General features: G+C 58.8%; 3 protein-coding genes across 9 annotated transcripts; 2 read left to right on the top strand and 1 right to left on the bottom strand.

Moving 5' to 3' along the window:
* Positions 1–960: 960 nt before the first annotated feature.
* BBS1 (Bardet-Biedl syndrome 1) lies at positions 961–12,329 on the top strand. 4 transcript variants are annotated; one of them, XM_039481843.1, is made up of 17 exons: positions 961–1,092; positions 1,477–1,553; positions 3,754–3,788; positions 4,119–4,391; positions 4,619–4,665; positions 5,042–5,080; positions 5,725–5,797; positions 6,066–6,197; positions 6,355–6,461; positions 6,956–7,076; positions 7,391–7,549; positions 7,823–7,892; positions 8,239–8,397; positions 9,665–9,798; positions 11,348–11,428; positions 11,561–11,647; positions 11,859–12,329. In XM_039481843.1, exons 1-17 carry the CDS (start codon positions 1,061–1,063, stop codon positions 11,943–11,945), a joined length of 1,713 nt encoding a protein of 570 aa, XP_039337777.1. In that variant the 5' UTR covers positions 961–1,060; the 3' UTR covers positions 11,946–12,329. The 4 variants fall into 4 exon arrangements, with proteins under 4 accessions (XP_039337777.1, XP_039337775.1, XP_039337778.1 ...); XM_039481841.1 differs by having other exon boundaries at positions 11,348–11,482; XM_039481842.1 differs by having other exon boundaries at positions 1,060–1,092; positions 1,413–1,553; positions 11,348–11,482.
* Positions 12,330–12,434: 105 nt separating this feature from the next.
* On the bottom strand, positions 12,435–19,287 carry LOC120369001 (cathepsin W-like). Of its 4 annotated transcripts, none has more exons than XM_039481851.1 (11): positions 19,160–19,287; positions 18,416–18,482; positions 17,850–17,963; positions 17,008–17,144; positions 15,686–15,785; positions 14,931–15,011; positions 14,272–14,388; positions 13,745–13,809; positions 13,535–13,628; positions 13,343–13,401; positions 12,435–12,796 (listed from the first exon to the last, which is right to left on the bottom strand). In XM_039481851.1, the coding sequence occupies exons 1-11, from the start codon at positions 19,253–19,255 to the stop codon at positions 12,683–12,685; spliced, it is 1,044 nt and encodes a 347-aa protein (XP_039337785.1). In that variant the 5' UTR covers positions 19,256–19,287; the 3' UTR covers positions 12,435–12,682. The 4 variants fall into 4 exon arrangements, with proteins under 4 accessions (XP_039337785.1, XP_039337786.1, XP_039337787.1 ...); XM_039481852.1 differs by having other exon boundaries at positions 17,011–17,144; XM_039481853.1 differs by lacking the exon at positions 13,343–13,401.
* LOC120369002 (Bardet-Biedl syndrome 1 protein-like) lies at positions 16,084–22,589 on the top strand. The gene is made up of 6 exons (XM_039481855.1): positions 16,084–16,335; positions 19,473–19,742; positions 20,386–20,519; positions 21,870–22,004; positions 22,083–22,169; positions 22,381–22,589. Exons 2-6 carry the CDS (start codon positions 19,604–19,606, stop codon positions 22,465–22,467), a joined length of 582 nt encoding a protein of 193 aa, XP_039337789.1. The 5' UTR covers positions 16,084–16,335; positions 19,473–19,603; the 3' UTR covers positions 22,468–22,589.
* Positions 22,590–22,604: the final 15 nt, after the last annotated feature.

Genomic DNA, 22,604 nt, shown 5'->3' with positions numbered 1-22,604 from the left:
TCCAGCAGGGTGTGGAACATTCAGAGGAGGGCCACAAAAATGAGCTAGGGTTGCATGCTGGGTTCAGTCTATTCAGCTGATCAAAGCGAAGGGTGAGAGCTGACTTGATCGCTGGATGCAGGTACTTACACTTGAAAAAAAGAGCAGGTAGTGGAGACTTTTCACCACGGCTGCAAAGACATAGCAAGACCCAACGGCTGGAAGTTGAATTTAGACCAATTTAACCTTGACCTCAGATGCAATTTCCACAGCCATTCGAAGAGCTTCCCCAAGGAGGAGGAGGGATTCACCATCGCTTGGAGCCTTTAAGGAGGCATCTTACTTGAATCCAGCACCTGGGAGAAATGATACAGCCAGTGTGTGCTGGAGGGGTTGGGCTGAATGTGTGAGGTAGTCTGTTTTGGCCATGGAATCTCTGAATCCCCCTGTTCATTCCCTTTCTTATCATGTCACGGGGGGGTGATCTTCCTGCAGAACCATATGAAGCATCTAGGCCCGGGACTCAGCTCAGCCTGGATCTCCAGGACTCAAACCAGTGCATTTCAGTCTCTCATTTTCAAAGGAGAGTGGCCCAGTTGGCTTAGGGGGCAGGGGAAGGGGCTGCTGGCTCTGATCTGGGCCCAGGGCTTGGGCGGGACTGGCTGCTGCAGGGGTATGGAATACAGGGCCTTTCCCCTCCTGGGGGCACTGGCACTGGTGCCTGTACTGTGGGTCAGTCAAGTTGGGGGTCCCAGCATGGCTCCTAGGGGAACCATCTCCCTTAGAGGCTGGATCCAGGAGGAAGTCAGGTTCTTGGAGTGACTCCTCCCTTGCAGGAGCTGCTCTGCTTCCTCCCCCCGGCGCCGTGCGCCCCACATTCAGTGGGGGGTGGATGTGGGGTGGGAGGCGGGGCGGAGACAGTCCCCACCCATCCGGAACCCTGAGTTGCTAGGGTTAGTCTCTCCGGAAGGACCCTTTTGAGTGCGACACCGTATCTGGCTCGGGGACTGTTTTCCGGTTGCTCCCATTCACAGCCATTGGGTTGCCGTAGCAACGGATCCTGCCAGTCCTGTAGAAAGACATGGCGGCCGCCTCCTCCTCCAGCAGCGAGAGGTGCGAGGGGGGGCGGTGTTGGTGATCCCTGAACCCCTCTTTCCTGGGCCTGGTTAACTGGGAGTGGCAATGACTGGGATCCTCTTCCCAGCGGGGGGAGGGGCTGGGAGGCAGGAGCCAGGACTCCTGGGTTCTAGCCCAGCTCTAGGAGGGGAGTGGGGTCCAGTGGTTAGAGTAGGGGCGGTGCTGGGAGCCAGGACTCCTGGGTTCTAGCCCACCTCTAGGAGGTGAGTGGGGTCTCGTGGTTAGAGCAGATGGGGGCGGGATTGGGGTGGCTGGAATTTCTGTTCCATGTGTTGATTGATTGAAATATATCCCAGTTTCTTACTGTCGCTCTGTCTACCTGTCTCTTTGTGTCCCCACCCTGTCCATGTCCCTCTCCAGTAATGAAGCCAACTCCAAATGGCTGGATGCCCATTACGACCCTATGGCCAATCTCTACACCTTCTCCTCGTGCATTGGTAAGTCCAGGATCCTCCCATAAAGTGCCCTGAGCTGAGAGAGCTGGGGAATGGTCTAGTGGGATTCTCCTGGGTGAGGCCCATTGCGTGGTTAGAGGCGGGGAGGGAGGGGGAAAAGGGCCAGGAGTTCTGGCTCTGCGAAGTGAGTGAGGGCTAGTGGTTAGATTGGAGGGGGGCTGGGAATCGGGACTTTTTGTTTCTATTCCAGTGGTTATGATGTGTGGGCAGTGGGGTGCTGAGAATCCAATTCTGTTCCTGCCCTTGCTACGTTGTCTCTGTAGGTGCTTAGATAAGTTCCTTCCCTTATCTGCCCCCCACATTCTCCATCAATAACTTAGTGAGGTACCTTGCAAAGGAAGCTCTTCTCAAGGTCACTTAGGCACGTGTGGTGCTGGCATATGGCAAAGCATAGTTGTGTACAGAGCCATGGCATCCCAACCCTGGGAATACGAAATAAACCCTCCCACCCACCCAGGTTTGTTAACACTCATGGGGATGGGAGCTCTTGTTCTCTCCATAGTCTCGTCTCTCAAGGTGAGTGTGTGAGACGCACAGCCACAGCAAACAGGACGTGGAACTTAAAAATGCAGGGACAGGCAATGAAGGGGACAGTCTGATGCTTATTTAACTATGAGGCCTGATGCCTGGTTGGCAGGAAGGTGTTCTCCCTCCCGCCCTTCAGTGACAGAACCCCAGCTCCACATCTCTAGGTCCTCCAAGGAGAACCCACTGGAAAGCAGCTATTGCATTCCTGATAGTGCTGGGAAGAAAACTTTATAACTGTGTTCATTATCTCCTCCCAGAACTGGGGATAAACCCAAGAGTCCTAGGCCCCAGCTCTAACCTCCTGGACCCCACTCCCCTCCCAAAGCTGAGGTTAGACGCTTGGTTCCCAGCCTGCCTCAGATCACCATTAAATAACTAACTGCAGCGCATAGCAAGCAGCCCCGGATTCCAGGGCCCTCTGTAATCCCTTCTAATTGTTGTCTGCAGTGTCGTCGTAGCTGTGTCAGTCCCGGGATATTAGCGAGACAAGGTGTGGGAGGGAATATTTTTTATTGGACCAACTTCTGCCGGTGAGAGAGAGAGACACTTTCAGAGTACTTTCCCCACACCTGAGGAAAAGCTCTGTGTAGCTTGAAAACTTGTCTCTCTCACCAACAGAAGTTGGTCCAATTCCTTGTCTCTCTAATCCCTTCTATGGCACCTTGCCTTCATCATGTCCACCACTAACGTCCCTGGGAGGGGGAGCTAGATGGGAGCTGTGCTGCTAGGGATAATGACTAATACTGCTGGGCTCATGCTAGCTAGGGCCTGTGGAGGACCATCCATTACAGGGGTTTCCCCTGGGGCATCTCCCCCAACCCTTCATGCCACTATGGACTTTTATGAGACCCTGCTGAGAGCATCTCAGAAGGGAACTGGACGCACAGCAGTGATAGACACAGCCCTGTGGTTACAGAGCACTGAGCATAGTGGTTAGATAATCTGCCTTACAGAGCTGGGGATAGAACCCAGGAGTCCTGGCTCCCAGCCCCTCTGCTCTAACCACTAGTCCCCACTCCTCTCACAGAGTTGGGGATAGAACCCAGGAGTCCTGACTCCCAGTCATGCTCTTACACTCCATGTTTCCAGAGCTGCTTTCATCTCAAATATCAGAGAGGTAGCCGTGTTAGTCTGGTTCTGTAAAAGCAGCAAAGAATCCTGTGGCACCTTATAGACTAACAGATGTATGGATTTCCACTCTATAAGGTGCCACAGGATTCTTTGCTGTTTTACAGAACCAGACTAACACGGCTACCTCTCTGATACTTGACACCATGCAAGGCACTGCATTTAGCCGTATGGAGTGGAAATCCATACGTCTGTTAGTCTATAAGGTGCCACAGGATTCTTTGCTGCTTTCATCTCAAAGTCCTTCAAATTATTACATGGCTCTGGAGCACAAGCCTCCTCAGTTGGTATGGAATGATCCAGCACATCTGCGAGGAGAGAACACCTCCTACTAATCCCCCCCCCACACACACACGTACTGCAGTACAGTGACCCCTGACACCATGCTGGAGCACTGTGGTCAGCATTAACTGGGAGGGGAGAGCGTCCTCCTGGTCTCTCATACTGATACCGGGCATGGCTGGACCTGCTTAGTGTGGGGGGAGGTTGTCAGGGATGCTGACTCCACATCTCTCTTTTATTCCAGCCCTGGCTGACCTGCATGGCGATGGAGAGTACAAGGTGAGGAAGGCTGGCCTGGTCCCCCCTCCCCCACCCCACCAATCAGCCCCCTGGGCCTGGTATCCCCTACACTCCACCCTGGCTTTGGCTAATCCGCCAGGGGCAAACAGCATCTGGATGTGGTGTGTGTATCTTGGGGTGGGGTGAGGGCAGGGGGTTGTTCAGGGTGGGGGTTGTCTCTCGGGGTGGGAGTGAGCATTCTGGGCCGGTTGTCCCTCTGGGCAGGAGGGAGTGAGGGTGCCTGTGCCCAGCCCAGCAGGTGAAAGCTGCCCTGGGGTGGGGGGTGAGGACCCCCCAGCACTGCCCTTCTGTCTCTGTCTACCCCCCCAGCTGGTGGTGGGTGACCTGGGCATGGCTGGGCACACCATGAGGCTGAAAGTGTACCGGGGCACGGGGCTGGCCAGTGAGAGCACCTTGTTGGACCTGCCGTCTGCTGTCTCCACCTTCCTGATGGACCAGAATGAGCCACGCACGCCTGCTGTGGCCGTGGCCTCCGGCCCATTCGTCTATGTCTACAAGAACCTGCGGCCCTACTTCAAATTCACCCTGCCCCCCCTGGATGCCAACCCCCTGGAGCAGGATGTCTGGGAGCAGGCCAAAGAGGTGAGCAGGTGTGGGGTGGCATGGCCAGCCCAGGGTACCTGTCCACACCCCTGCCCCCCACCTCTAACCAATGGGCCCACCCCTCCCTGGCACTCCACATCAGACCCAGTTCTGGGAGTGGGGTCTAGTGATTAAAATGGAGGGGCTTGGAGCCAGGACTCCTGACTTCTATTCCCAGCTTATAGCCATGTACCTTCCCATCTCTCTCCATCTGCATCTCGTTCCAGGACATGATCGACCCCCTGACTCTGAAGGAAATGCTGGAGGGGATCCGGTGAGTGGCTCTTCCCTCCCCCCATGGACTGTCACATCACCAGACACATCCCTGAAACTCCATCCTGGTCCTTGGCTTAGCAAGTGCTGGGAGCTAATGCCAGAGGCATTTAACATTCGATCCCTGGGTGTGGACTCTGGGGAGATCCTTGAGGTTAGAGCCGGGCATGCTGAGAGCCAGGACTCCCGGGTTCTATCCCCAGCTCTGGGAGGGGAGTGGGATCTAGTGGTTACAGTAGAAGGGGTGGGAAATCAGGACTCCTGTGTTCTGTTCTGGGTTGTGGATGGCAGGGTCTGTGAAGGTGAATGTATTGTACTGAGTTTCTGTCCAATGTCTAACTCTCTGTTCAACATCTTCCTCTCCTGGTGTGTGTCAGGGAGAAGGCGGAGATCCCCCTGTCAGTACGATCGCTGAGGTAAGGCCATATGGTACTACTGAGGGCAAGGAGTGGCATGAGCGCCTCACCCTCCAGCGATTTCCTGGCTAGCACCAAAAGCGTGGCTGGGAGCTCTAGGAACTTGGCTTTTTTAGGGGATTGGAGCAGGGAGATTGAGGCTGGTGGCCAAGGGAGAGTGTGTGAAGGGGTCAGGGATGGATCCTAGCAGTGGGGAAGGCAGATGGTGTAGGGAGCACAGGCTGGGGGTTGGGGATCAGGGAGGGATCTTGGCAGCGGGGGGACAGGAGGCATGGGGAGCACAAGCCAGGGGGTGGGGATCAGGGAGGGATCTCAGCAGTGTAGGAGGTGGGTAGTGTGGGAAGCATAAGCTCGGGGCGGGTGGGGATCAGGGAGGGATCTCGGTAGTGGAGGAGGCGGGTGGTGTGGGGACCACAAGCTTGGGGGGTGGGGATCGGGGAGGGATCTTAGCAGTGCGGGAGGGATCTCGGCAGTGGGGGAGGCAGGTGGTGTGAAGAGCATAGCCCGGGAGTGGGGACGTTTTCCCAAAGCTTGGAAGGCTCTCAGCAGCAGAGCTCCTCTTGTAAGGGGTAGGGGGGACACTGTGGGCCAGAGCAGGCTGTGTCACTATCCCACAATCCCCTTCTCTGTCTTCCCCACCCCAGGTTCCTGGCCCAAGATGTACCAGAGATGGAGAATTTTGTGAACCTACATAAGGGGCAACCGATCAAGCGCCAGGTGGGTCCCTGCCCTGCCCGGGGTCTGGGGGAAACTCCCCAGTGGACCCTCCTAGAGTAGGGGACTCAGTGGGGTGGGATTAGAGGAGATAGTGGGTATTCTAGCATTGCCAGTTCCTCACCGATGTCTAGTGGGTCCCAGCAGAGCCATGCAGGTACCCTTACTTCCCAGCATGCCCTGGGGTGACTGGCACTGCCCTCCCTGGATAGAGAGGGGGACTGGGGAAGGGGGAGGTCCATGCCCCTCTCATGCCCATCTCCCTGTCCAGACTGTCATCACCTGCATGAGCACGCTGAAGAAGAACATGGCGGATGAGGATGCGGTCAGCTGCCTGGTGATCGGGACGGAGAGTGCCGATGTCCTCATCCTGGACCCTGAGGCCTTCACTATCCTGGCCAAGGTGAGAGGGGTGCCGGGTGAGGGGGTCCCTATATAAACAGTCCCTGCATCCTACCCCAGAGGTGGCTGCATCTCAGCACCAGGCGAGGGACCCCTGCTCATATATAGCTCGTTACCATGGGTGTGGGGCTGCCCCAGCTCTCCATTTGCTGTCGCAGATGACGTTGCCGAGCGTGCCAGCCTTCCTGGATGTGATGGGGCAGTTCGATGTGGAGTACCGGGTCACGGTGGCCTGCCGGGACGGGAGCATCTACATCCTGCGCAGGTGACAGCCAGCCGTGAAGGATGCCTGGGGCTGGAATGGGGCAAAGGGGAAGGCAGGGGAGTGCTGAGGAACATAAGATAAGGAACCGGGTATGTCTCCGCCTCCCCCCGGATCAGACTTATGGTCCTTTCCAGCTTGGTATTTCCTTCCCTCGCCGATCAGACCCATGGGCCCATTCCAATACTCTGCCTCTCTGCTGCCCCACTGCCCAACAGATACCCATGCCAGTTGCCCATAATGCACCTCTCTTTGTAGCGCTCTCCCACAGGGGTGATTCCCTCCATGCAAAGGCTCAGCCCAGGCCCCGGTGCCTGAAGGTTTGGTCTTGCTGTAACATCCCTACAGGTGAGGCCTGTTTGTGCCCATTCCCTGGGCGCAGGGGGTGGGGAGGGTGACGGGAACCCACAAGGCAGGGTGTGAGGAGGGAGCTGGGCGGGGCAGCAAGCACTGTGCGGGGCTGGCACTGACCTGTCTGCCCTCCCTTCCCACTCCAGGGAGTCCAAGCGGCCCAAGTACTGCATCGAGCTGAGTGCCCAGCCCGTGGGGCTGGTGCGGGTACACAAGAATATCGTGGCCGGCTGCTCTGATGAAACCCTGCAGGGCTATACACAGAAGGTGGGAGTGGGTGAGGGCACCCGCTATGGGGCACTAGGGGTGGGGCAGCTGGGCAGGTCTTGGAACCTATGTGCCCCCAGATCTGCTCCCTACACCACCTGTTACCAAGGCGCCTCTCCCTGGGGGGACCAGTGGGAGATCGCCATGGCTCCATTCTAGGTCTGGTCTGCTAAGGGGGCCAGTGTCAGAGGGGTGCCACACAACGGATCCTTGTATAAATAGCCCCCCCTGCCCCACCCCAGAGACAGATAAACAGCCTTGCACCTCACCCCAGAGATGGCTACATCTGAGTGCCAGATCTCTCTCTCTTACAGGGGAAGAAGCTGTGGACAGTCTATCTGCCAGCCCCACTGATGACCATGAGCCTCCTAGACCAGAAATCACGCGGCTTCCAGGCCGTGATGGTAGGCCTGGCCAACCAGGTGGTGCACATGTACCGGGACAAAAACCTTGTGGACGTCATCCGCACCCAGGTAACTCCCCACCAAGCAAAGCCAGTGCCAGGGTTAATGCAGGACTCCTGGGTTCTATCCCAGCTTTGGGAGGAGAGTAGGGTCTCATGGGTTAGAGCAGGGGGCTGGGAGCTAGGCCTCTTGAGTTCTTTCCCTGGTTCTGAGAAGGGAGTGGGGTCTAGCTGGTTAGAGTGAGGAGGCTAGGAGCCAGGATTGTGGGTCTGGTGGTTATGGGGGAGCCAGGGAACTGGCCGAACTGCCTGATACCCCTTTACCCCCCTCACTCCCCCACAGGATGTGGTCACCAGCATTTGTTTTGGCCGTTATGGGCGTGAGGACAACACCCTGATCATGACGACTAAAGGTAGGCAAGGGGCATGCCGGGTGGGCACCTTCAGTTCCATGCAATTGCTTCTGTGCAATACTGAATGCACCCTGCAAGGGATGCTGCTGGCTGTGTGCAGGACACCCTGACCCTACGTTAGAAATTCTACCCTCAAACATCTGGGCATCAGCTGGACTCCAGCTGGTGGGTCAGGAAGGAATTCAACTCCCGTGGGACAGTGCAGTGCAGCAAGGGACATTAAGGAGACCGGCCACTACTGGAGACAGTACACCATGGGGGATGGGCCCACAGGTCTGATCCAGGGAGAGGGGATTCAGGACCTTTGTGCCCATTTATACTCTATCCTGGTGGTCCCACCCCCCAGGTGGGGGGCTGATCATTAAGATCCTGAAGCGCACGGCCGTGTTTGAGGAGAAGGACACGTCGCTGGGGCCTCCCGTGGCCCAGAGCATCCGACTCAGCGTGCCCAAGAAGACCAGGCTGTACGTGGACCAGACGCTGCGGGAGCGCGAGAATGCCGTGGGTGAGTAGGGCAGGAATGGTGGGTTGAGGAGGGGGACTGGTCAACGGGGATCAATGAATCCATAGTTGGGGTCTAGTTGGTATTGGGTCAGAGGTGGAAGCCCCAGGGGGCCAGGGCTGGTTTGGTTTTGTATCAATCAATATCTTCATTGGGGGGGGATGGGTGGACTGCACCTGAGCAAGTTTGCAGATGACACTAAACTGGGGGGGGAGTGATTGATACCCTGAGGTAGGGGATAGGATACAGAGGGGACCTAGACAAATTAGAGGATTGCCAAAAAAATATGATGATGTTCAACAGGAAAGTGCAGAGTGCTGAGTCCTGGACTTGGACGGAAGATGCACTGCTACAGACTAGGGACTGACTGGCTGGCTGGGCAGCAGGCAGAAAGAAAAGGAGGTAGGGGGTGGTGGACGAAAAGCTGAATATGAGTCAACAGTGTGCCCTTGTTGCCAAAAAAGCTAAGCATTTTTTGTTTGTATATAAGGGGGCATTTCCAGCAGATCAAGAGATGGATGATCCCTACTCTCTACTACTGGTGAGGCCTCATTTGGAGTACTGTGTCCAGTTTTGGGCCCCACACTACAAGAAGGGCTTGAGCAGGGGTTGGACTAGATGACCTCCTGAGGCCCCTTCCAACCCTGAGATTCTATGATTCTATGACTGCTTGTGGGCAGGTTGGGGATGGAGCAGCTGGAGGTGTAGGGGAATGAGGAGGGGGAGTGGAGATTGGGGGTGGGAGGTGAGGTGGGGCATCTCCCACCATTTCCCATGCCCCCCCGGCCATGGGTCTCCGCCCATGCGCCCAGCCATAGAGCCACCAGTCCCACTCTGAGCATCAACCATGGGAAAGAGAGAAGCCTCTGGACTGGATTTACTTACCAACTCAGCATGTCAGTACAAATGCACTGACCAGCCACTGGGGGTACTGTGCTGCACGGAGCAGGATGGGGACTCAGTGGGGGGAACTCTCTTCTTGCAGTCCCTGCTGCCCCTATGCCCCAGGGAGCAGTGCAGTGAACCACCAGCTGCAGTCCCTGCTGCCCCTATGCCCCAGGGAGCAGTGCAGTGAACCACCAGCTGCCCCCAGGGAGCAGTGCAGGGCTTCAGTGCTGATCCTGGTGCCGCGATGCCACACTAAAGGGCCCTGTGGTACAGATAAGGCATAAAGCCAAGATCCGTTGTGATTGGTAGAGATCCCCCGTGTTGTCTGGCTGCTGGCCCCAGGCTGACTTTCTGTCCTCGCTGTCCCTTCACCCCTCGCCAGCCATGCACCGCGTGTTCCAGATGGACCTGTACCGGCTGCGGCTCATGGCAGCCCGGGCCTATGTCAAGGCGCTGGAGTCCAGCCTGGCGCCCATCACATCCACGCTGCAGGAGCCCCTTAAGATGAATGCAGTGGTGAGTGGGTCATGGGGACACCACGGTGAGAAAATTCAGGATTGTGCAGGCAAAGGCTGGGAGCCAGGACTCCTGGGTTCTCCACAGCTCTAGGAGGGGAGGGGGTCTAGTGGGTGTGGGGCTGGGCAGGTTTTTTTTATCCTGCTTGTGGTATTATGGCAGCAGCACCCATGAGATCCCAGTCCTGCTGCAGAGCTCTGAAATTGCCCTGGCAATGTCTGAACATTGGGGGAGGGTAGATCGGTGGTTTGAGCATTGGCCTACTAAACCCTGGGTTGTGAGTTCAGTCCTTGAGGGGGCCATTTAGGGATCTGTGGCAAAAATTGGAGGTTGGTCCTGGTTTGAGCAGGGGGTTGGACTAGATGACCTCCTGAGGTCCCTTCCAACCCTGAGATTCTATGATTCTATGAATGTGCTGCTTTCAGCAAATGTCTCCCCACCAGCACCCATCCACTCCATGTACCCCCAGGCAGTGGGATGGGCACCCCCTGACCCTCTCAGCTGCATCTCCCCTTCCCCACACACAGGGATTAGAAACCACTAACCCTCCCTGCAAATGGCTGGAAAGCCCCTGCATCATCATGCAAAGGGGACAGGAAGCCATCCCCAGGCACAGGCAGGGAGATTTCCCATTGTCACCCTTAGTTCTGCACTGCTGCTGCCTTCAGAGCTGGGTGGCCAGAGAGTGGTACCTGCTGGCTCTGGCATTTGTGTGGTTTGCAGTGCAGAAGGACTATTTTTTTTAATCCTGCTTCCGCATTGTTTCTTGAATTTTTCTGCCACTCCCACTGTTATGTCAGCAGGAGCCTCGGGATCCCAGTCCCACTGCAGGGCTCTAGGTTGAAGCACGTGGTCTACACACTAGACTAAGCTGCCTGCTTTAGCAAGGTCACTGGTGGGGGAGAAGCATCTGATTTCTCTGCTGCCCAGGGTGGAGGTGCTGGAAGCCGAGCAGGCAGCGTCTGCGAGGCCATTATAGGATGCTGCATGCACCTGGGGGACTGCTCTTGCACGAGGATACTGACCCACTGGGGAGGGGTCAGCGAGGAGCCACACGAACAATGGAAACCCTGGGCCTCAGGGAGCCCTAGTGGAAGAGTTCCTCTGAGAGAAGGTCCTGAGGGGGCTTGTCCCAGTCTCTCTGCATGGTGGGGGATTTGTGGGAGCAGGGGGTTCACGAAGGTCTCAGACAAAGTCTGAACAAGAGCCAGGAGCCACCGTCAGCCACAGCCAGTGTTTAACAGGGAGAAGGATTTGCCCTTCGAACAACAGGGGGCAGGGAACTCTCCATTGCTTGTGGGCTTCCAATCCAGAGGGGATGTGTCTCTAGTTCAGTGAGCAGATCTGGGCCGAACTCAGGAATGGAGGGGGTGAGATTTGGGATTCAATCATCTCTTTAGATTTCCAGGGGTCCCTTCTTGTGGCTCCTGTAATGGAGAATCCCCCCCTCCCCAAGCCCAGGCTGGCTGGATTGACTGTGGCATTAAGGACTCCTCTCCCCTTTGCACTGAACCTGTGCTCAGGATCTACCCCGCATCCCCTTCCCCAGGTCCAGGGCATCGGCCCCACCTTCAAACTGACCCTCCACATTCAGAACACATCAGCTGGGCGCCCCTCCATCAACCTGCTGGTGAGCTTCCTCTACGACCAGAGCCTCTATGCCATGAAGAGAGCCTTCTTCAAGGTACCCCCACCCCCCAACACCTCTGACCACCCCTACAGGCCCCTGCACTCTCACTGACTCCGCTTCGTCTCCCTACAGGCCCCCATGCTGGTCCCGGGACTGAACTACCCCATTGAAACCTTTGTGGAGTGTCTGAGCGACAAGGGGATCTCGGACGTCATCAAGGTTTGTACATGGACACCCCACCCCAGAGAGAAGCCTCACTCTTTACAATGTTCCCACCTCCCTCCTGGTGTGGGTGGGTGGGTGGGTGGGGGTAGGACCCAGAGGTGGCTGCATATCAGTGCCAAGGGAGGGATCCGTGTATAAAGAGTCCCTGCGCCCCACCCCAGAGGTGGCTGCATCTCAGCGCTGGGCTCTGTCTTCTCTCTTGCAGGTGTTTGTACTGCGGGAGGGCCAGAGCATGCCCTTGCTGACTGCCCATATCAACATGCCAGTGAGTGAGGGCCTGGCTGCTGCCTGAACCATAGAGACCAGAGCTGCAATAGATCCCATAGGAGCCCTCACTGGATCAGAGCCAGGACTGGGAGCCGAGGCCCCCTGCTGTGCAGTGAACCACCAGCTGCCCCCAGGGTGCACACTGCTGACGTGGGACCATGTAGAGGGGGGTGTCAGGGCTGCCGTCCCCACCCCCACCCTGGGGTGCAGACCCAGCTGCGTTGTCTGGGATCAGGCCAGCTCCTTCCATGAGAGGGGGTGGGGGGAGGACTTATGCTTAGGTTGGTATCAAGAGCTGCTGGGGGAAGGGGTGTTTCTCCCCCATCCATGGCCCTGTGGGCAGCAGCTGGAATCCCCCTTAGCTATGATTGTAGCATCCCAATAAAGCCAGCACCGTTACTGTACCGAGCATGCTGGTGTGTGGAGTGCGCAGCGCGGGGGAGACAGGGGTGGTACACTCAGGTTAACAATTAAACAACCTCCCCCAATCAAAGGGGCCACACACACAGCACATAAAAGCAGTTTAATGGCAGTTTCACGGGCCCCTTTCGCTGCTGCAGCAAAGGGAAGGAGCATTCGCATAGAGGCAGTGTTGCTGGAAGGGCGGAGCCCAGCTCTGGGTACCGAAGCTATTGCAACCTGAGTATCCAATTCATTCCCCCATCACACAAGGAAGGCCCGAGGCCCCAGTTATTTCTGTCTTGGTGGTGGCAGGGGTCTTGGCAGGGAGTCCGCAGGCTCTCTGCAGCGGCAGCACCCCCTTCAGGTGGGGCAGTGGACTTCATATCCTGGGGCCCCAACACGGGTGACAGTGGCTGTTACAGGGAACGTGGTGATGCCGCAGGTGTTCCTGCCGCGATAGAGATGGTAATAGCCCTGCCGAGGGGACACGGTGTTAGGGACAGATGGTACTGGACAGCTCTACACTGGGAACTGACATTGCCATAGCTCTGTCTCTCGGAGGTGTAAATATCCACACACCCCAGGAGACGTAGCAGTGCCGACCTGCCCCCGCGGTAGCCTGCGCTAGGTGGATGGAAGAATTCTTCCGTCAGCCCAGCTCCTGCCTCTCAGGGAGGTGGGTGAACCTCAGGGACAGGAGAACCCCTGCCATCGGTGGAAGTGGCGGTGCAGCTGTGTGGTGGTAGCGGTTTAAGTGTAGACAAACCCTCACTCCGCCTTTGCATCAAACTGGAACGGGGTCAGAACTTGGACAGGGAGTGTATAAGAAAAGCCCACACCTCACTCCAGTGGTGGCCGTGTCTTAGCATTAGGCAGGGGATCCCTGTATAAACAGTCCCTGCACCCCACCCAGAGGCCTTCTCTGTAAGATCCCACAGCACAGTGTCCTTCAGACAAAACCAGCCCACACCTCCACAGACAGCACTGCCCTGGGGGCAGCCCCATACACTCCCCACTCACCTCCTCTCCCCAGCCTTCCCCCCAGGAGTTCTTGATGACCCAGTAGCGCCTTTTCTTCTCTGCAATGAATTGGTGAAGAGACGGGCACAATGGTCTTAGTGCTTTTGACAGTTGAGCCTCCTGCCAAACCCCCAGTTTGTTTAACCCCATCTCACCCAAATCCAAACCCTTGCACTGCCCACCCCCACTCACCATCCTCCCCGTAGCCAACCAGCAGGACAACATGATTCACGTGCTCTGGACTGCAGTTGTCCATTGAGGGCGCCGAGATGCCATTTTGATAATGCTGAAGAGGCACAAAAAAGAGCAGAAAGTGAATTGGGGGGTTAGTGGGTGGGTCACCATGGGACGGGCTGAGTAGCCAGAGGGCTTCTCCCGCATTGCTAATTGGGAGGCACGTACCTTCATGGCAGCTGAGTTCAGGGTAACTGTGATTGGGCCCTTGGTTGCGACGTGTGCAGCTATTTCTACAAGAGGAAACCCAAATGTACTGGGTGAGGACAGTGCCCCAGGAACAAACACCCCTGACCCAGGCCTGGCCCTACCAGGCTGCTGCTGTCCCCACACACTGGCTACATTGGCCCTTGCCCCTCCCTGTGTCCTCTGGGCCCCCCTGCACCCCTCACATTCCCCTTCTGCTGCTCAGAGCTCCCCCAGGGGGAAGCATGAAACTAACCAGCCCCTTGCTGCTTTCACACACATCACCCTATGCACCCTCCTGCCCATGCACAGCTGCCTGGAAACTGACTAGGTCTTGATCAGTTCTGCCCCCTCCCTGGCCCTGCTTCCCTCCTTACCCCCTCAGCCCTCTTTGTCAACCCCTAATCCTGTTCTACTGCCCATCACTTGCTCCCTTTGCCCCCAGAACTCAACCCTGGATGGCCCAGTCCTTCTGGCCCCACCCCAACCCCTCTCCCCCCAGGCCTCACCCGTCTCATCTCCAGGTAGTGTCTGGAAGCCCTGGATATAGGCTGCCGGCTCATTGAGGTTGCGGCATGTCTCCTTTCTCCCTGTGTAGGGGTAGGCATCCTCGCTGGTCAGACCACCTGGGAGGGAGTGTATGTGAAAGTCTGGGATGGGCCCAGAGCACCCTGCTCCATCCTTCCCCTGTTCTGGACTCAAGGGTCAGAGTAAACCCCCTCCCCGCAAATTCAGCCTGTCACAGAGTGTGGCCAGAGCAGGGTCTAGGAGTGAGGAGGGGTCTCCCTTCTGTATACAGTATTGGGAAGATTGCTCCCAGTCTGGGTCAGGATCCATGCAGCACCTGGCGTGATGGGGGCTCCAATCTCAGTCAGGGACTGTGCAGTGTCCGGTGATGGGGGCTGCAGACTGGGCTGGGGGCCCCAATCTCAGTCAAGGGGTCTGTGCAGCACCTGTGGTGAGAGGGGCCCCAATCTGGGTCGGGATCTGTGCAGTGCCTGGCACGATGGGGATAGGGGGGCCAGTATGAGTCAGAGTGAGTCTCCATGCACTAAAGTATCCTCACAGTAAACAGTTGTGAGGGGTGAATAGGGGACAGTCCTGGGGGCTGAGGGGGGTTTGTTGTCTGCAGGGCAAAGGACCCCACGTCGCTCCAGTGCCTACGTACGCCTTTGTAGCACCGTAGTGAAAGCGTCCCACACGTAGCCCCCTCCACACCCCGCTCCGCACCAGCTGCAGTCCAACACCTCTGCAAGGGAAGTAGTGGGTGAGCACCAAGCCAGCTCCCCATCACCCCAGTCACACCCTGGGATCCTGCTCCTGCTGGGTGGCACACACTGACCAGGAAAGACCCCAGTGGGCACTGGCTTATCTGACAGGCGGGACATCCCACAGTGGCTCCCACTGGGGTGATCAACCCACTCCTGGATGGAGAGACTCAGCACTTGCCACACCCCCCCCTTTAACATCTGGTGGGGGAGAGTTCCACAGGCAGGGCTCAGCTGATAATAGACTGGGGGGGAGAGTTGAGGGGATCCTAGTGTACCAGGAGGGCAAGTCTGGTGGGGCTGTCCCCCCACCCCAGGGAGTGCTAATGGGGTGCAAATATGTGAACTCCCGTGCATGGAGACAGGGTCCCTTATACCCCACACACCCAGCCTGCTCCCAGGCCCGTGAAGGGTTACAAACTTCCAGTTTGGGACAGAAGCGCAGGGGGTACTTACTCTCTCTCACTCTCAAACACACACTCTCTCCTTCCCTCACAGCTGGGAAGGGGATGGAGCTTAGAACAGTCCCAGGTCCCCCCTCTCAGTCCTCTGTGCCCCATTCACCCCAGCCTGTGGGGCTGCTGCACACAGCAGGGCAGTGCTGGGGTGCCCCGCCCTGTTCCAGTCCAGGGGGCAGGGCTCCCCCCACCCCTACCTTGCACCGAGAGGTTCCGGGGCTGGTGGAAGTGGATGTTCCAGAGGGACTCGATGTTGGCAACGGCAGCAAAGGCCCAGCAGGAGCCGCACTCCTTGCCCTGCGGAGAGAGGGGTGAGGCCCAGCATGGCGCTAGGGGCAGTGGTGAGCTGGGGTCCCACCGGTTCGCGGAAACCGGTTGTTACATTTAGAGGCACTTTTAGAACCGGTTGTCCCGCAAGAGACAACCGGTTGGAAAAAGGCTTTTAAATTTAACAAAAGCTCCAGCAGCTCCCTGCCCTTCCCCCAGCCTGAGCTTTCCTCACTCCGCTTCTGCCTCTTCCCCTGAACGCTCCCCCGGCTTCTCTTCTCCCTCCCTGGCTTCCCGCGAATCAGCTGTTGGCAGGGGAAGCCTGGGAGGGTTGAGAAGGAAGCAGCAGCTTCCTGCAGGGGAGCTGGGGCGGGGGTGCCGCAGGGCTCCGGCCTGGCCCCCGACCCTGACCCCAATCCCGGCCGGCACGTATCCAGCCCCAGCTCCAACTGCGGCCCGCTGGGCGGTGCAGCTCCGGCCCAGCCCCGGGCCTGGCCGGCCGGACACTTTTTCTCCAGGTGCCCTGGCCAAGTGGCTCCGGTCCCAACCCCGGGCCCAGCCCCCACCTCCAGGCAGCACGGTAAGGGGGCAGAGAAGGGGTGTTGGCTAGAGGGCAGGGGAGTTGGGGCGGTGGATTAGTGTCAGAGCGGTCAGAGGGCAGGGAACAGGGGGATTGAATGGGGGCAAGGGTCCCGGGGGGGCAGTCAGGAAGGAGCAGGGGTTGGATGGGGTGGCGAGGGGCAGTCAGGGGTAGGGATTCCAGGGACAGTCAGGGGACAGAGAGAAGGGGTGGTTGGATGGGGCAGGGGTCCCGGGGTGCCATCAGGAAGGAGAGGAGGGGTTGGATGGGGCGGCTGGGGGCAGTCAGGGGACAGGGAAGGGGGGTGAATGGGGCAGGGGCCCGGGGGGGGGGCTGTCAAGGAACATGGGTTGGATGGGGCAGGAGTCCCAGGGAGGTGGGGGGGGCACGACCCCCCCATGGGGTGAGGAGGAGGGAACCGGTTGTTAATATTTTGGCAGCTCATCACTGGCTAGGGGGAGCTGTGCTGCAGGGCAGGAGGGGGCGCTCTCCCCAGCCTCAGCGCTGACCCCCCAGTGCCCCAGCTGAGGGAGGGGGCAACGGCTGGTGTTTGCAGTGGGGAGGGGGGCTGGCGGTGGAACGATTTTGTCATTAGAGCCCCCCCCATGGCTCCCCCTGTCCTGCCCCATCTAACTGCCTGTCTGGGGGTTCCCAACCTGCCCCTCCCACAACTACCTGGTCCTTCACGGCGGTCACGGCCCCCGCCTTCCTCCAATCGCAGGACGGGGGCAGCTTCTTCCTCGGGAGCCGGGGGGCCTGGTGCATGGTGGGGGGCGGGGAGCTCCGGAACATCCCCCGGAACTCCTCATCTGGGGAGATGGAGGGAGATGGTGCTGCGGGGGTGCTGGCAGGGGGAGTGAGGGGTGCAAAGCAATGGGGGGCAGGCAAAAGGGTACAGAGTGATGGGGGGGGAAAGGGAGGGAATGCAGAGTAGGGGGCAGGGGAAGGGGCAGAGCAGGTGCATGGGAGGGGGCAGGATGGGGAAGGGGAATGAAGAGTGGGGCCGGGAAGGGAGGGAGTGCAGAGAAGGTGCCTGGAGGGGTGCAGAGTGGGTGGGGGCAGGGGAAGAGATGGGTGCAGAGCAGTGCAGTCAGGGAAAGGAGGGGTGCACAGGAGGGGGTGCAAAGCGGTGGGCAAAGGGGAAGAGAGGGGTGCAGAGGTGGGGAAGGGAGGTACAGAGGGGTGGGGTGAGAAAGGAGGGGTGCACAGGAGGGGGTGCAGAGCAGTGGGGGAAGGGGAAGAGAGGGGTGCAGAGGAGTGGGCAAAGGGGAGGAGAGGGGTGCACGGGAGGGGTGCAGAGGGGTGGATAAAGCGGGAGGGGTGCACGGGAGGGGTGCAGAGCAGTGGGTGAAGGGGAAGGGAGGGCTTCACAGGAGGGGGTGCAGAGCAGTGGGTGAAGGGAAAGGGAGGGGTGCAGAGCGGTAGGGGAAGGGGGTGCACGGGACGGGGTGCAGAGCTGCAGGGGAGAGGGATGCAGCGCTCGGAGGCACTGGGCATCGGGTGTCATTCCCCACCTGTCCAGTCGCTGAAGCGGGTCACCCCGTACTGCCCCGTGCCCAGTTCCGTCTCCTGCAGCTGCCGCGCCGCGAGCAGGCTCCGCGTGAAGATCCCGAAGCGTCTGTGCTGCTCTGGAGGGGGATGGGGGGGTCACGGGCACTGGGGGGCACGACACCCTCCTCCTCCACTCCCCAGCACAAATCGGGGCGGGGATTTTCCACCCTCCCCGCGCCTCTTTCCGCTGCCAGCTACAGAGCCGAGCCCCAGGGGCTGGGTGTGAAACCACCGTGACAGAAAGAGTGAGACAGCAGCAGAGCCCCCCCCCCACGCCCCTCCCTGGGACCTGGGGGGAGGGGAGCATGCGGGGCCCAGGGAGGGTGGCTCACACCAGCCGCAGGGAGGCTGGGCTCAGAGGTGGCTGGTCACAGAGGCGGGGAGAAAGAGATCTGGCTGGTCTGTCCACCCCAGCCTCAGACGCATCCATCCCCCTGCTGCCCCCACGTTCTCCCCACGGTAACAGCCTCCAGAAAGAGCCATCTGCCCCCCACATCAACAGCCCCCCCCCAATCCTTCCTGTCATCACCTGCGGGGCTCCTGTAGGTTCTGTTGAACTGAATCATAAAATCCTTGAACATTCGAGTCACTTCAGCCTGAAATGGACAAGGCAGGATGGTGGGGAGCGAAGGGGCATCCCAGCAGCCAGTGCCCCTGCCTCAACCCCCACTCCCAGCCCCTGGCTACCCACAGCCCTGCTAGTGCCCCCCCCATCCTCACCCACAGTCCCCTGCTACCGCTGCCCTGATCTCCCTCTGCCCACAGCCCTGCTAGTTATCCCCCCCAATCCACACCCACAGCCCCCTGCTACTTCTGCCCAGGGCTGCCCCTGCCCACAGCCCTGCTGGTGTCCCCCAATCCACACCCACAGCCCCGTTAGCACAACCCTGGGCTCTGCACCCCCTCAATCCCCAGCCCCTAGCTGTCCCTGCTTTGGGGTGTAGGGTGGAGCCTGCTGCTGTCTGGGATGGATGGGGGGGACATGCTGTCTGGGTGGGTGGGTGTTGGTGTCTGTGCGCAGTTTGGGTGTCAGGGGGGTGGGGAGGAGCATGGGGGAGCGTGCCAGGAGTGTGAGGCACAGACTGGCCCTACAGGACCTTCCCCTCTCACAGATCTGGTTCCAATCCCCGTCCCTGGATTCTCCACACATGCACCAAATGCTGGGTCTCAGCACAGTAGCCAGTGGCTCTTGGCACAGACACTCGGTGTCTTCTCTGTCCTTCTCTGGCTTTCAGGCCCACCCCGCCCCAAAACTGCTCCCTCCAGCCCTTACCTTGCTGAGTTCAGGGGGCAGGACAGAGCCAGCTGGGAGGGCACAGACCCAGACCCACAGCAGCAGGAGGCAGGGACGTAGGACTCCAGGCCCCATGGTAGTAGCTGCTCACTGCCTGCCCAGGCATCCGGGGGGGCCTAAAAGTGTGGGGGGGGGGACAGGCAGAAGAGTGACGGAAACCACAGAGCGGAGGAGCTACAGGTGTGAGATCCGGGGATGGGGGGCAGATGTGTGTGTGGGGGGAGAGAATCTGAAGTGTGGGGGTTGGGCTTCAGCCGTCCAAGCAGCCTCAAACCTGCTCCTGTGCCCTCAGGGTCTGCACCACGGAGGGGGGACAGATTTGGGGACAATGGGGCATTGGTCCATCCATTCCCATCGCTCATCTGCTCTACTACATTTACCCTGAGGCACCAGCCCCTGGTAACCACCCTCCCCCTCCCCCCCATGGGAGGTAACAGTCCCCCAGAATCCAGGGACCTCGGGAGCAAAGACGCTTCTGGGAGCCACAGCACAGTGAACCTCCGTCTGGGGCTGGCCTGGCCCAGACGCTCCCAGACGCTGTGGGAGCACGAGAATGCCGTGGGTGAGTAGGGCAGGAATGGTGGGTTGAGGAGGGGGACTGCTTGTGGGCAGGTTGGGGATGGAGCAGCTGGAGGTGTAGGGGAATGAGGAGGGGGAGTGGAGATTGGGGGTGGGAGGTGAGGTGGGGCATCTCCCACCATTTCCCATGCCCCCCCCCGGCCATGGGTCTCCGCCCATGCACCCAGCCATAGAGCCACCAGTCCCACTCTGAGCATCAACCATGGGAAAGAGAGAAGCCTCTGGACTGGGATTTACTTACCAACTCAGCATGTCAGTGCAAATGCACTGACCAGCCACTGGGGGTACTGTGCTGCACGGAGCAGGATGGGGACTCAGTGGGGGGACCTCTCTTCTTGCAGTCCCTGCTGCCCCTATGCCCCAGGGAGCAGTGCAGTGAACCACCAGCTGCAGTCCCTGCTGCCCCTATGCCTCAGGGAGCAGTGCAGTGAACCACCAGCTGCCCCCAGGGAGCAGTGCAGGGCTTCAGTGCTGATCCTGGTGCCGCGATGCCACACTAAAGGGCCCTGTGGTACAGATAAGGCATAAAGCCAAGATCCGTTGTGATTGGTAGAGATCCCCCGTGTTGTCTGGCTGCTGGCCCCAGGCTGACTTTCTGTCCTCGCTGTCCCTTCACCCCTCGCCAGCCATGCACCGCGTGTTCCAGATGGACCTGTACCGGCTGCGGCTCATGGCAGCCCGGGCCTATGTCAAGGCGCTGGAGCCCAGCCTGGCGCCCATCACATCCACACTGCAGGAGCCCCTTAAGATGAATGTAGTGGTGAGTGGGTCATGGGGACACCAGGGTGAGAAAATTCAGGATTGTGCAGGCAAAGGCTGGGAGCCAGGACTCCTGGGTTCTCCACAGCTCTAGGAGGGGAGGGGATCTTGTGGGTGTGGCACTGGGCAGGTTTTTTTTATCCTGCTCCTGCTATTATGGCAGCAGCACCCATGGGATCCCAGTCCCACTGCAGGGCTCTGAAATTGCCTCAGCAATGTCTGACTGTGCTGCTTTCATCAAATGTCTCCCCACCAGCACCCATCCACTCTGTGTACCCCCATGCAATGGGATGGGCACCCCCTGACCCTCTCAGCTGCATCTCCCCTTCCCCACACACAGGGATTAGAAACCTCTAACCCTCCCTGCAAATGGCTGGAAAGCCCCTGCATCATCATGCAAAGGGGACAGGAAGCCATCCCCAGGCACAGGCAGGGAGATTTCCCATTGTCACCCTTAGTTCTGTGCTGCTGCTGCCTTCAGAGCTGGGTGGCCAGAGAGCGGTACCTGCTGGCTCTGGCATTTGTGTGGTTTGCAGTGCAGAAGGACTATTTTTTTTAATCCTGCTTCCGCATTGTTTCTTGAATTTTTCTGCCACTCCCACTGTTATGTCAGCAGGAGCCTCAGGATCCCAGTCCCACTGCAGGGCTCTAGGTTGAAGCACGTGGTCTAACCACTAGACTAAGCTGCCTGCTTTGGCAGGGTCACTGGTGGGGGAGAAGCATCTGATTTCTCTGCTGCCCAGGGTGGAGGTGCTGGAAGCTGAGCAGGCTGCGTCTGTGAGGCCATTACAGGATTCTGCATGCACCTGGGGGGCTGCTCTTCCACGAGGATACTGACCCACTGGGGAGGGGTCAGCGAGGAGCCACACGAACAATGGAAACCCTGGGCCTCAGGGAGCCCTAGTGGAAGAGTTCTTCTGAGAGAAGGTCCTGAGGGGGCTTGTCCCAGTCTCTCTGCATGGTGGGGGATTTGTGGGGTTCACAAAGGTCTCAGACAAAGTCTGAACAAGAGCCAGGAGCCACCATCAGCCACAGCCAGTGTTTAACAGGGAGAGGAATTTGCCCTTCGAACAAGAGGGGGCAGGGAAGTCTCCATTGCTTGGGGGCTTCCAATCCAGAGGGGATGTGTCTCTAGTTCAGTGAGCAGATCTGGGCCGAACTCAGAAATGGAGGGGGTGAGATTTGGGATTCAATCATCTCTTTAGATTTCTAGGGGGTCCCTTCTTGTGGTTCCTGTAATGGAGAAGCACCCCCCAAGCCCAGGCTGGCTGGATTGGCTGTGGGATTAAGGACTCCTCTCCCCTTTGCACTGAACCTGTGCTCAGAATCTACCCCGCACCCCCTTCCCCAGGTCCAGGGCATCGGCCCCACCTTCAAACTGACCCTCCACATTCAGAACACATCAGCTGGGCGCCCCTCCATCAACCTGCTGGTGAGCTTCCTCTACGACCAGAGCCTCTATGCCATGAAGAGAGCCTTCTTCAAGGTACCCCCACCCCCCAACACCTCTGACCACCCCTACAGGCCCCTGCACTCTCACTGACTCAGCTTCATCTCCCTACAGGCCCCCATGCTGGTCCCGGGACTGAACTACCCCATTGAAACCTTTGTGGAGTGTCTGAGCGACAAGGGGATCTCGGACGTCATCAAGGTTTGTACATGGACACCCCACCCCAGAGAGAAGCCTCACCCTTTACAATGTTCCCACCTCCCTCCTGGTGTGGGTGGGTGGGTGGGTGGGGGTAGGACCCAGAGGTGGCTGCATATCAGTGCCAAGGGAGGGATCTGTGTATAAAGAGTCCCTGCGCCCCACCCCAGAGGTGGCTGCATCTCAGCGTTGGGCTCTGTCTTCTCTCTTGCAGGTGTTTGTACTGCGGGAGGGCCAGAGCATGCCCTTGCTGACTGCCCATATCAACATGCCAGTGAGTGAGGGCCTGGCTGCTGCCTGAACCGTAGAGACCAGAGCTGCAATAGATCCCATAGGAGCCCTCACTGGATCAGAGCCAGGACTGGGAGCCGAGGCCCCCTGCTGTGCAGTGAACCACCAGCTGCCCCCAGGGTGCACGCTGCTGACTTGGGACCATGT

The sequence above is a fragment of the Mauremys reevesii genome, linkage group 7 (assembly GCF_016161935.1).
Source record: "Mauremys reevesii isolate NIE-2019 linkage group 7, ASM1616193v1, whole genome shotgun sequence".
Lineage (NCBI taxonomy): Eukaryota > Metazoa > Chordata > Testudines > Geoemydidae > Mauremys > Mauremys reevesii.
This window is presented reverse-complemented; position numbering and strand designations above follow the sequence as displayed.

What these genes read in the sequence shown, in the direction of transcription:
- BBS1 (XM_039481841.1), top strand. Translation starts at nt 1,061, where the DNA reads ATGGCGGCCGCCTCCTCCTCCAGCAGCGAGAG. An exon ending in TGAAGAGAGCCTTCTTCAAG is followed by an intron (nt 11,483 to 11,560) that starts GTACCCCCACCC and finishes GTCTCCCTACAG; the next exon opens with GCCCCCATGCTGGTCCCGGG. An exon ending in GGATCTCGGACGTCATCAAG is followed by an intron (nt 11,648 to 11,858) that starts GTTTGTACATGG and finishes TCTCTCTTGCAG; the next exon opens with GTGTTTGTACTGCGGGAGGG.
- LOC120369001 (XM_039481851.1), bottom strand. Translation starts at nt 19,255, where the DNA reads ATGGGGCCTGGAGTCCTACGTCCCTGCCTCCTGCTGCTGTGGGTCTGG. An exon ending in TGCCCCCTGAACTCAGCAAG is followed by an intron (nt 18,483 to 19,159) that starts GTAAGGGCTGGA and finishes TGTCCATTTCAG; the next exon opens with GCTGAAGTGACTCGAATGTT. An exon ending in AACCTACAGGAGCCCCGCAG is followed by an intron (nt 17,964 to 18,415) that starts GTGATGACAGGA and finishes ATCCCCCTCCAG; the next exon opens with AGCAGCACAGACGCTTCGGG.
- LOC120369002 (XM_039481855.1), top strand. Translation starts at nt 19,604, where the DNA reads ATGGGAGGTAACAGTCCCCCAGAATCCAGGGACCTCGGGAGCAAAGAC. An exon ending in GGAGCACGAGAATGCCGTGG is followed by an intron (nt 19,743 to 20,385) that starts GTGAGTAGGGCA and finishes ACCCCTCGCCAG; the next exon opens with CCATGCACCGCGTGTTCCAG. An exon ending in TGAAGAGAGCCTTCTTCAAG is followed by an intron (nt 22,005 to 22,082) that starts GTACCCCCACCC and finishes ATCTCCCTACAG; the next exon opens with GCCCCCATGCTGGTCCCGGG.